General features: G+C 38.9%; 1 protein-coding gene across 8 annotated transcripts in view; it reads right to left on the reverse strand.

Moving 5' to 3' along the window:
- Positions 1–12894, reverse strand: part of SCFD1 (sec1 family domain containing 1) — a 417399-nt gene that overhangs the window by 224842 nt on the left and 179663 nt on the right. For all 8 annotated transcript variants that reach the window (XM_029599000.1, XM_029598999.1, XM_029599003.1 and 5 more), the window contains one exon: positions 11815–11905. In XM_029599000.1, coding sequence (XP_029454860.1) covers positions 11815–11905 — 91 coding nt within the window. The remainder of the gene's footprint in view (positions 1–11814; positions 11906–12894) is intronic.

Genomic DNA, 12894 nt, shown 5'->3' on the forward strand with positions numbered 1-12894 from the left:
TCACAAGTTAAGCTTCAGTTCAATGAGGAGAAGGGTGGGATTCTGTGGCTGGTTTGCTACGAAGTTACAGCTGAAGAGGACCAGAAGGCTCATCTGCATATCCTACCCAGCAGCCCCTGAAAGAGGACTCCAGAGGACACCACAAGTGAATCCAGGCTCCATAGCCCCAGCATCCAGAGGCTGATGAGGAAAAAGCAAAGTTGCTTAACATATATTTCTGTTTGGTGTTCACTGTGGAAGGGCCTGGAGCACGATCACATAAAACAACCACAAATAAGATGAAGTGAGAAACTTCAACCAATTTTCAGAATACTGTGTTCATGAGGAGCTAACTAAATAAAGTAGATAGGGCGATGGGGCGGATGGGATATATTCGAGGGTACTAAGGGAACTTAGAGATGCCTGGCAGCTCCACTGGCTGACCTTTTCAATGCTTCTTTAGAGTCTAGAGTAGATCTGGAAGACTGGAAAAGGGTGGATGTAGTTCCTATTTATAAAAGTGGAAGTAAGGAGGATGCTGGGAACTACAGGCCAGTTAGTCTGACCTCTGTGGTAAGCAAACTAATGGAAATGCTGCTAAAACAGAGGATAATACAAGTTTTGAAATTCAATGGATTGCAAGATCTGAGGCAGCATGGTTTTAGCAGAAGTAAATCTTGTCAGATGAATCTGATCAATTTCTTTGATTGGGTGATCAGAGAGTTGGATCACGGGAGAGCACAAGGCCTTTGACATGGTTACGAACAGAAGACATAAATGAATCTGTGCTCTCGGTATGGATCCTAGAGTGACTGACTGGGTTCAAATGGGAGGTGACAAAGGGTAGTGGTAAATGGAATTTTCTATGAGCAGGGAGAGGGGGTGTTACTAGTGGTGTGCCTCAGGGGACGGTCCTCGGACTGGTTCTTTTCAAAGTTTTTGTGAGTGACATAATGGAAAAGGTGTCGGAAAAGGTTTGTCTTTTTGATGATGATACCAAAATCTGTAACAGGATGGACAGCCAGGAAGGCATGGAAATCATGAGGAGAGATCTAGAGAAGCTGGTAGAATGGTCTAAGATCTGGCAACTAAGATTTATTGCTAAAAAATGCAGAGTGATGCATTTAGGATGCAAAACCCCAAGGGAAAGGTACAGTATTGGAGGTGAAATTCTTCTAAGGAAGAGCAGGATATAGGGGTAATTGTATCTGATGACCTTAAGGTGAGCAATCAGGTGGATAATGTATGATAAAAGCCAGAAAGATGCTTGGCTGTATAGGAAAAGGAATGATCAGCAGAAAAAGGGAGGTGATATTAACCCTGTATAGATCCCTGGTGAGACCTCACTTGGAATACTGTGTACATTTCTAGAGGCCGCGCCTTCAAAAGGATATAAACAGGATGGAGTTGGTCCACAGACCAATTCTATTCTGTCAATGGTCTTTGTTCTAAAGCATATGAGGATAGACTTAAAAGACTAAACACATATATACCCTAGAAAGGAAAGGCGAGATAGGGGAGTTATGATAGACATATTCAAATATCTCAAAGGTGTCCATGCACAGGTGAACCTTTTTCAATGGAAAGGAAGCTCTAGTATGAGGGGTCATGAGATGAGGTTGAAAGGGGGTAGGACTCAGGAGTAATCTTTGGAAATACTTCTTTACAGAGAGGGTGGAAGATGTGTGGAACAACCTCCCAGTGGAAGTGGTAGAGACAAAAACAGTATCTGAATTCAAGAAAACATGGGATAAATACAGGGATCTCTAAGAAAGAGATGAGAATTATAATGCTGAATTAATTGGCGGGATGGGCAGACTAAAAGGGCCATATGGTCTTTTTCTGCAGTCATATTTCTATTTTTCTATAGGTAAGCAACTTTGCTTTCTCTGTGGACAAGCAGGAACAAATTCAGCCACACAAGTGAGGATTCCCAAGCTTAGGGTTTCATAGAAATATTTTCTTTTGCTGGATAAGGACCATTGTCAACCTCTTGAAGAGAAGATGGAGAGAAAGTTGACGTTCTTAAGTTTTTTTTGTTTGTTTTTTTTTAGAAATGTTTGGCCAAAGATATCTTTATGAGAATCCACCTTGTGATAGTAATGTTTAGAAAAGGTGTTTGTAGAGAGGAACAAGTTGCAGCTTTGCAGATCTCTTGAAAAGAAGCTGAACAGAAATGTACAACTGAAGTTGCCATAGCCTGCACTTGATGAGCTTTAACTTTATTTGGAAGTTGAATTCCAGTGTTAGTGAAGCAATAGGAAATGCAATTCGAAAACCTTAACTGGTAGGCCTTGTTTAGCTAAGTCATAAGACAGGAACAATTGAGAAGATTTTCTGAAAGACTTGGCCCTTTCCAAATAAAATAATAGGGCTCTTCAACAATCTAAGCATGAAGAGTTTGTTCAGTTTTGTTGAAGTGAAGTTTTGGGAAAAAGATGTTGGTTATTACATGCCTTAACAGAAAGCTTGGAGGTAACCTGCACAAAGCGGGCGTTACAACCATAAGCAGCTTGCTAGGCAGACTGGTAGACCATTTGGTCTTTATCAGAGGTCATTACTATGTTACTGTGTATTTATTACAATGGACTGATTTAAATGAAAGAGAGACCACTTTAGGTAAAATCTCAGGGAGAATTCTCAACTTTACTCTATTTTTAAAAATCTGTGTGAAGAGAGCATACGTTTCTAAGGCCTTGAACTCACTAACTTTATATTACAAGCTATGAGGAATAAGATTTTCCAAGAGAGAAATTTGAGATCCATTGTTTCTAAGGGTTCACATGGTGATTTCATCAATGGAGAAAGCACTATGTTGAGGTCTCATTGAGTGGGATAGTCTTTGATAGGTGGCTGAAGATAATAAGAGGCCTTTGATGAATTTAGCTACTAAGATGATGACAGACTGGAAGATCTTCCAATTGCTAGTAGTATGCTGCAATAGCATTCAAGTATACTCCAATGGAGTCATATTTTAAAACTGAATTGGACAGATCAAGTACTAGTGAAGTGGAAGAGTTAAAAGGATCCTCATCACAAAAGGTGTACCAAAGGGAAAATCTTTTCCATTTAAAATTATAAGAGCTTCTGGTACAATGTTTTACTGCTGCTAAAATAACCTACTTCATATCAGTAGGGAAAGGCACTGCTAGCACGATTTGGTTTTCACTATCCAAACTGTAAGCATTTGAGACTGAAGTCTGGAGTGAAGTAACAATGTAATGGGTTTGGAGAATTGAAAATATTTGAAGGCAGATTGGTGGAATCATAGATAACCTTTGATATCATGGAAACCAGATTTGTTATGGCCAAAATGGGGCTATGAGAATAATTCTTCCTTTGTCCATTCTTAACTTGAGAATTTATTCTGGATGAAAAGAATTAGAGGAAAAGCATATATCAAAGCTTGTTTCCATAAGACTGAGAATTCATCTGATGCAGGAGAGTAGAGAGCTGCTCTCTTTGAGCAGCACAGAGGGAGTTTGTTGTTGAACAAGGCTGCAAAGAGGTCTATCTGAGGTGTTTCCCAGAGCTGAAAAAGGAACTTCACTATGTTGGGATGGAGAGACCATTCATGAGGTTGGATGCGTCAACTCAATGAGTCTGTTAAGAGATTGATTTTCCTAGAAGATAAATAGAATTGAGATGTATTATCCTCATTATGGTCCAATTCCATATTTTGCAAGCTTCTTTGCATATTTGTGAAGAACCTTTTCCTCCTTTTTGTTTATAAAGTAAGTTGCTACTTGTCCATCTGTCTGAATCTGCACTAAGGTTCCCTTCAATCCAAGTTCAAACATTAGGACACTTCAGAATAAGGCTTTGATCTCAAGAAGATGAATACAATGTTTTGCTTCTTGAATGGTCCAGAAAACAGTGTTGAGGTGGGCTCCCCAGGTCTAGGAAGAGGCATCCATAATTAGTATTTTCCACACTTATGAAGGATGAAAAGACCGACAGGAAAGCAGGTTTGATGTTTGTATCCATCACTGTTACAAATGAATGAGAAGCTCGGACAGAGGTATTCAGTGTAGCAATGGTTGTAGATGCTGGTTCCAATGGCATTTGAGGTGCCATTGAGCATGTCTCATGTTTAAACATGCAAAGGTTGAGATATGGACTGTGGGTGCCATGTGGCTTAACGTCTCTATGAAGGATCTCACAAGAACTAGTTGGATAAGACCTGAGCTATATCTATCTGTCAGGCCTTTTTTTCCTGGGTAAGAGTATTTTATTGTAAACTGTTCAGTAGAATCTATACGGATAGAAATCTCATGTGTGTTGGGAAAGAGTTTAGTGATTGGCCAAAATTATCATACAGATGATATATTGCTAAGAGAAATAAGGGAAGCTAACCAATCTGGCAGTGCAGTAATAATGGAAGATTCCAATTACCCCAATATTGACTGGGTAAATGTAACATCAGGACATGCAAGAGACAAAGTTCCTGGATGGAATAAATGACTGCTTCATGGAGCAATTGGTTCAAGAACCAACAAAAGAGGGAGCTATTTTAGAATTAATTCTTAGTGGAACGCAAGATTTGGTGAGAGAGGTAATGGTGGTGGGGCCATTTGGCAATAGTAATCATAACATGATCAAATTTGAACTAATGACTGGAAAGGGGGCAATATGTAAATCTACTGCTCGAACACTAAATTTTCAAAAGGGAAACTTTGATAAAATGAGGAAAATAGAAAAAAACTGCAAGGTGCAGCTGCAAAGATTAAAGGTATACAACAGGCATGGACATAGTTTAAAAATACAATCTTGGAAGCACAGTTCCAATGTATTCCACGCATTAAAAAAGGTGGAAGGAAGGCAAAATGATTACCAGCATGGTTAAAAGGTGAGTGAAAGGCTATTTTAGCCAAACAAAATTCTTCAAAAATTGGAAAAAGGCTACATCTGAAGAAAATAGGAAAAAGCATAAGTATCGTCAAATGTAAAACATTGATAAGGCAGGCTAAGAGAGAATTTGAAATGAAGGTGGCTGTAGAGGCAAAAACTCATAATAAAAACTTTAAAAAATATATCTAAAGCAAGAAACATGAGAGGAAGTCTGTTAGACAGTTAAATGACCGAGGGGTGAAAGAGGTTCTTAGGGAAGATAAGGCCATTACAAGACTAAACAAATTCTTTGCTTCTGTGTTTAACTAATGAGGATGTTGGAGATATACCAATTCCGGAGATGGTTTTCAAGGGCAATGAGACAGATGAGCTGAACCAAATCTCTGTGAACCTGGAAGATGTAGTAGGCCAGATTGGCAAACTAAAGAGTAGCAAATCACCTGGACCAGATGGTATGCACCCCAGGGTTCTGAAGGAACTAAAAAATGAAAGTTCAGATCTATTAGTTAAAATTTGTAACCTACCATTAAAATCATCCATTGTACTCGAAGACTAGAGGGTGGCCAATGTAACCCCAATATTTAAACAGGGCTCCACGGGAAATCTGGGAAACTATAGACCAGTGACCCTGACTTCAGTGCTGGGAAAAATAGTGGAAACTATTCTAAAGATCAAAATCACAGATCATATAGAAAGATATGGTTTAATGGAACACAGTCAGAATGGATTTACCCAAGGGAAGTCTTGCCTCACAAATCTTCTTCATTTTTAAGAAAGGGTTAATAAACATGTGGATAAAGGTGAACCGGTAGATGTAGTGTATTTGGCTTTTGAGAAGGCATTTGATAAAGTCCCTCAAGAAAGGCTTCTACGAAAACTATAAAGTCATGGGATAGGAGGCGATGTCCTTTCGTGGATTACAAACTGGTTACAAGACAGGAAACAGAGAGTAGGATTAAATGGCCAATTTTCTCGGTGGAAATGAGTAAACAGTGGATGCCTCAGGGATCTGTACTTGGACTAGTACTTTTCAATATATTTATAAATGATCTGAAAAAGAATACAACAAGCGAGGTAATCAAATTTGCAGATGATACAAAATTATTCAGAGTAGTTAAATCACAAGCAGATTTTGATAAAATTGCAGGAGGACCTTGCGAGACTGGAAGACTGGGTATCCAAATGGCAAATGAAATTTAATGTGGAAAAGTGCAAGGTGATTCATATAGGGAAAAATAACGCTTGCTATAGTTATACAATGTTAGGTTCCATATTAGGAACTACCACCCAGGAAAGAGATCTAGGCATCATAGTGGATAATACATTGAAATCGTTGGCTCAGTGTGCTGCAGCAGTCAAAAAAGCAAGCAGAATGTTAGGAATAATTAGGAAGGGAATGGTAAATAAAATGGAAAATGGCATGATGACTCTGAATCGCTCCATGGTGAGACGCATCTTGAGTACTATATGCAATTCTGATCGCTGCATCCCAAAAAAGATGTAGTTGTGATGGAGAAGGTATAGAGAATGGCGACCAAAATAATAAAGGGGATAGAACAGCTCCCCTAAGAAGAAAGGCTAAAGAGGTTAGGCTGTTCAGCTTAGAGAAGAGATGGCTGAGAGGGGATATGATAGAGATCTTTAAAATCATGAGAGGTCTAGAATGGGTAAATGTGAATTGGTTATTTACTCTTTCAGATAATAAAAGGACTAGGGGACACTCCATGAAGTTAGCAAGTAGCACATTTAAAATTAATCGGAGAAAATTATTTTTCACTCAACGCTCAATTAAGCTTTGGAATTTGTTGCCAGAGGATGTGGTTAGTGCAGTTAGTGTAGCTGGGTTTAAAAAAGATTTGGATAAGTTCTTGGAGGAGAAGTCTATTAACTGCTATTAATCAAGTTGACCTAGAGTATAGCCAGTGCTATTACTGGCATCAGTAGCATGGTATCTGTTTAGTGTTTGGGTACTTGCCAGTTACTTGTAGCCTGAAACAAATTCCAGAGTTTAATTGTGTGTTGAGTGAAAAAGAACTTTCTCTGATTAGTTTTAAATGTGCCACATGCTAACTTCATGGAGTGTCCCCTAGTCTTTCTATTATCCGAAAGAGTAAATAACCAATTCACATTTACCCGTTCTAGACCTCTCATGATTTTAAACACCTCTATCATATCCCCCAGATAGCAGGTCTTTGCATGGAATGGGTTCCTGTCGGCTCCCTAGGGCTGTCTAACCCTTCTGAGCCCTGCCTTCTCATGATAGACTGAAAGGATCCTCTTTGGGCCCAGAATTTCTTGCTGGGTTGGGACTTAAGGACCACTGAATCAGATAGCTGTGGCTGGTCCCTTAAGGTAGTCTGAGGGAGTTTCCCGTAGATTCTCTCATATGGGGCATGCTAGAAATTCCATCACCAAAATTGGCATGGCTGCAGGAGACACAGGAGAGGATCTTTTCTGTTGCAGCCCCTGAATTTTGGAATTCCCTCCCCATCCATCTACAGCTGGAGACTGACACAAAGAAATTCAAGACTGAGCTAAAAACGTACTTGTACACATTAGCATTTTTGTAATTATGCTGTTTTTTTTCTTTATAGGATGACTCTTAATCGGCAGGTGTAACTTGTTCTATTATCTTTGTCTCTGTTTGCAATATGTGTTTTTATGTAATTATGTATCTTTGTAAATAGCTCAGAGCCTCATGCACCGATTCATACATTTTTAAGAACGTTAAGGATTTAGAGATAGTGAATCAGTATAATCCTTCAGACTTATGCCACTAGCACTTCTATTTATTTAAAAAGACTTATATACTCCCTGAAATCAAGTGATTTACAAAGGATAACATACATAATAAAATATAACATGTATTTACAGAAGAAAAAAATAATCAATAAAATGAGCAAGTCCTGCTTTAACAGATACACCAACAGAGTTTGTCCTGCTGTAATATATGCAACAGAGCAAGTTCTTCTATAACACTCATTTCCACAAAGCAAGTCCTGTTGTAACATACACATTCCCAAAGCATGTCCTGCAGCAACACATGCATTCACAGAACAAATCCTGCTGCAGTACCCCCCCATCCCCCCCCATCCACCAAGCAAGTTCTGCTGTAACATATACAACCACAGAGCAGGCCTTGTAATACACACACACTCACAGAGGAAATCTTGTAACAATCGCCCCATAGAGCTTGTACTCCTATAATACATACATCCACATAGAAAATCCTGATGTAATGTTTCTATCAATACAACTTTCTGGTCTTGATAGAAGCAGAAGAATCTTCTATTTCAAGGTTAATATGTCTTTGTTAATCTGTTCCTGTATGCCAGGTTTATGTAAATAAGTCAAACAATATGAAATTCATCTAAAGTACCTTACCAGGCAAGTTTTCCTGTGCTCTGACTTTCTTAACTGCATTTCTTTGAGATGGTAATGGCTGAATATCTCTCTCTAAACATGCTTCTTCTGGAGCAAACTATTTCATTCCTTTGAGATCACATAGTTATGTGGTTTGAACAGCTGAACACACAGCAGTTACCTCTCCAGTGCAGCCACAAAACATGCAGGTCTACCTGTGCTACATGTGAAAACACCATGCTAGATTGACAGTGCAGGTTAAGAAGGTAATCTTCAGAGTTCCAGACATTTAATTCTTTTTTTTCTTTTTTTTTTTTAATTACCATCATAATTACAAAGCACAATAAATTTGAACTAGGAACTTGAGAAAAGAAAAATAGTGGATATTACAATAAAATGAAAAACAAACATACAAAATAGTCCACAAATCCAAAAGTAGTAGAGGAGGTAGTTCAAACGAGGAGAACAAAAATAAAAATATCGTGGGAAACAACATTCCCAAAGAAAAAAGCTTAAAATATATTCATATCCATCCTGCATATAAGTTAAATGATCTAGTTACTAGGACTCACATTAGGGAGAGATGAAGAAAAGAGCCGCTTTCTGGAATCTATAAATAATATCAGTTCTTCAGTGGCAAAAAAAATGTAACAATTAGCACTGAACTTAACAATACATTTACAAGGGTACCTCAACAAAAAAGATGCCCCTAAAGACTGAATTTCTTGCTGTAAAGATAAGAAACCCTTTCTCTGCTCCTGAGTAGCTTTAGCCAGGGCAAGGAAAATTTGTACAAACTGACCCAGAAAATTAACACCCATATTCTGAAAATAACTACGCATAACCAAGCCTAAATCTTGTTCATACACAAAAGAGACCAGCAACGTCACTCTTTCGATAAGATCAGAAGTAGAAAATTCCAGGAAGTCAGTTAAATTTCCCAAATCAAGTGGAGATTGCGCCTCACTTACTCTGGAATGTTGAAACGGAAGAAAATAAACTTTATTGAAGGAAGGAAAGTTCTCAAGGGAAATTTGTAATATTTCAATCAAGTACTTCTGTACTGTAACTCTTGGCAATTCTCCAATAACTCTAGGAAAGTTTAATAATCGCAAATTTACATGCCTTAAGCAATTTTCAATAAATTCTACTTTCCTACTTAGAACATTACAGTCCTGGATTAGTGTGGCAATAACTTTTTGGATGGATTTTCTTTCATCTTCGAAGATTTGAATCCTGTTAGTGTGAGCTGTTAGTTGGGAGTTATGATCCTGAGTCAGAGCATCCAATTTAGAAGAAATTAAAGAAACTTTAAAGAAGCATTCATGAAAGTCTGAGCCCAACTTAGCTGCTAACTCCCAAATGGAGTCCAAAAACACCATGGCTGGCTTAAAGATGAGAGCTACATACTGTGGGCTCTCCAGGTGATGTAATGGAGCATGGAGGCACTGAATCGCTGTAGTAGCAGAAAAAGTGGACTCGCCACTCGAAGGAACACCAGATTGGAAAGTTGCTGGATGGTCCACAATAGAGTTCACTGCTGCCCATGTCAAAGTCTGAGTTCCAGCCGCTCCACCCGTGGTGACTCCCTCTGAAGCAGCTCCCAGGTGGTTATCACCCGGAGACGCGAGTGCCATATCAGTGTCTGAGCAGGCCAGACCTTTTTACTGAGTTATTCAAAATAGTAAAAAAAAAATGAAGGTCAAATGTGAGCAATGCCGATGGTCACTGCTCCAATGGTTGCAGATTGCGATTCACTGCGCCTGTTTATCCTTTGTTTGAACAACCCCCGCAAGGCTCTCCTTCCTTGATCCCGCGTTTTCTCCTACGAGCATATGGTTTCGACTGCAGCTTCAATCATTAATAAAAACCCCTTTCAGTTAATTCTCTGGGCCTCTATCCCTCCCGATGCAGACCATGTGGTGAAACACGGTCCGTGTTGGGGGACCGAAACCATCTTTCAGTAATTGGTGAATAAAAGGTGGAAACGTTTGCAATTACTCTTTTCCTCTCTTCATTTATTTATTTGTTTATCATAAAGGATCCATGAACATTTAGCGCTAGACCATTTTCTATTTTTTGGTTATTACCTACTCAGTATACTACTCAACATCTCCACTTTATTTTTTGCTGCTTCCTTATGATGACATCCAGTTTAGATGAATCCTTGTTCAGTCATATACTGTAGATGAAAGAGCCATAGATGTGAATTCATCAAGGAACAGCTGCCACAGGAGTACTAGGTTTACAACATGAAGCTTCCTACCTACTGAAAAAAAGCAGCTGGCTTTATACACAAACATAGAAGTGACAAAACGTTTGTGAACCCCCTAGAATAGCCTGTATTTTAGCACAATTAATACTCAAAACATAGTTGCATCCTAATCTAAATCCTAAGGGAGAAAGATAATCCCAATGAATAAATAACTCAGACAAAAAGGATATATTCTGATTATTTATTCAACAAAAAGATTCAATAAATATGTGGTTGCACTTGCCTACATAAAATTTTGGACACCTAATCTTCCAGTCTCGCAAGTCCTCCTGCAATTTATCACAATCTGCATGTGATTTAACTACTCTGAATAATTGTGTCATCTGCAAAATTATTCAGCATACATATTCCAGTATCCTTGAGGAAGCTATAAAAGACTAACATCCTTCAATGTCACTGGCCAGAAAACAAATACTAAGTCAGGTGGTCATTGGTCATAGAACTAATGCTAGTATTTTGTGCCCTGACTGACCCTTGGACAGAGAACTAGCCCTGAAATTTCTAGAATTCTCTATTCTTGGCTGGGAGTAGAGAGAGTAGATCTCCATGCTGTGGCCCTACTGCAACTCTAGTGGACAGCACATTTTCTGGAGATCCAGAGGCACCGATAACTGCTCCTACCTTTTGTTAATAAACTCAATAGCTTGGTGGCTCTGCCTGTTCTGGAATAACTGTTTCCAATGTTTTCTGTATTTAGTCTGCAGCTGTATTTCTAGGAACTGTGTGTGTTGATCACAGTTTCTAGTATCCCTAGAAACCACAATGGGATAGCTTGTTTGCAGGGATTTGCTCAAAGGCCAGCAGAAACCCAGCTGGCAGGTGGGAGGTTGCCAGTGAAGGATCATGTGCACAAGTACAAGTGGGCCTGGGCATTTACATTACATTTATTAAAATGTATTAATCGTCTAACACAGAATAGGTCTAAGCGATGTACAGCAAAACATATATATTTATGTGTATGGGTGTTAGGGGTGGCACTGAGGCGTTTCGTGATACTATTTCACACACACTGATTCTGAATTAGTCTTATTGTTCCTACTTTGTAAATTATTGTGTCTCACGAAAGAGAGAATTAATTTAAACAATTTTTATTACATAAGAAAAGACTGGTTTAAATTAAACAAGAGTATCATGCTAGGAACATAATTCTCATTATTATAACTGGGGGTTCAAAAAATTTCTCAGCACTGTACAAACCTTGCTGCTGATGGCAAAATCATTTCAGTAGAATTAGACATTGTGGAGCATGTAAAATGTGAAGAATCAAGCAGCCTATACTGCTCTCTCTATTATGATCTCACATTGATTTATTTTACTATTTCACCAGAGAAGAAATGAAGTCCTACCATGATGCTTTTGAGTCGCTTAACCTCATCTTCCTGGGCTCTGTAGCTTTCCAGTTCTTGCTGTACAGATTCTGCTACTTCTGGAAAAGGACTGAAGCAACAACACTCATCAACAATTGTTATACAAAAGTCAGAGATACTGGTACCCCCCCATCTGCATCATCCACATCTCACCATGTCCCTGACCACCAGCTGGATACCACTTCAAAAATCCTCAGTTGATTTGGCATGAGTTATAATCACTAGGACCAGATAAAGAGAACCAGCTGTTTTCTATGATCCAAACTAATTAAATTTAACTGCATTCACACAAAAAGCTATTCTTGCAGTTTCTTTCCTACCAATGCACAAAATATAATTTCACACTGTAGAGCTGCAACAGTTAACCTTTTTTTTTTTTTTTTTTTTTTTTTTTTTAAATGTGCTAAAAGTTTCAGAAAGAAGCAAACTAACAAAGACCTTACCATATTTTGAGGCCAATATGGAAACACTATTTAGCTGGATAAGTAGGACTTATTCATTTAAGTGGTGGACGCTGAATGTTGGAGAAATTACTTACCTGATAATTTCGTTTTCCTTAGTGTAGACAGATGGACTCAGGACCAGTGGGTTTATGCTCCCCTACCAGCAGATGGAGACGGAGCAAACTGACGTCACAGTATACATAACCCTGCAGTGACTCCAGCCCGCCAGTATTCTCTTCAAAAGCAACTGTGGATAGACAAGCAAAAAATTTGATTAAAAACATGATTAAAAACCAGGTAACCAGAACTGCACTCAACCAACCATAAACACTGAACTCACAAAAGATTCTAGATACCCCAAGCTAGGGACTTGGTTGAACACTTTCCAGTAATCCCTTGGGATCCAGAGCCCCACATGAGGACTATTGACACACTCATGCAGCAGCAGTGGGTGGGAAGCTGAGTCTATCAGTCTACACTAAGGAAAACAAAATTATCAGGTAAGTAAATTTCTCTATTTCCTAGCGTGTAGATAGATGGACTCAGGACCAGTGGGATATACCAAAGCTACTCCCCAACAGGGTGGGAGGCTGCCCACGGTCCAGTCAACACCACA

Source organism: Rhinatrema bivittatum, chromosome 4 (assembly GCF_901001135.1).
Source record: "Rhinatrema bivittatum chromosome 4, aRhiBiv1.1, whole genome shotgun sequence".
NCBI classification, from domain to species: Eukaryota; Metazoa; Chordata; class Amphibia; order Gymnophiona; family Rhinatrematidae; genus Rhinatrema; species Rhinatrema bivittatum.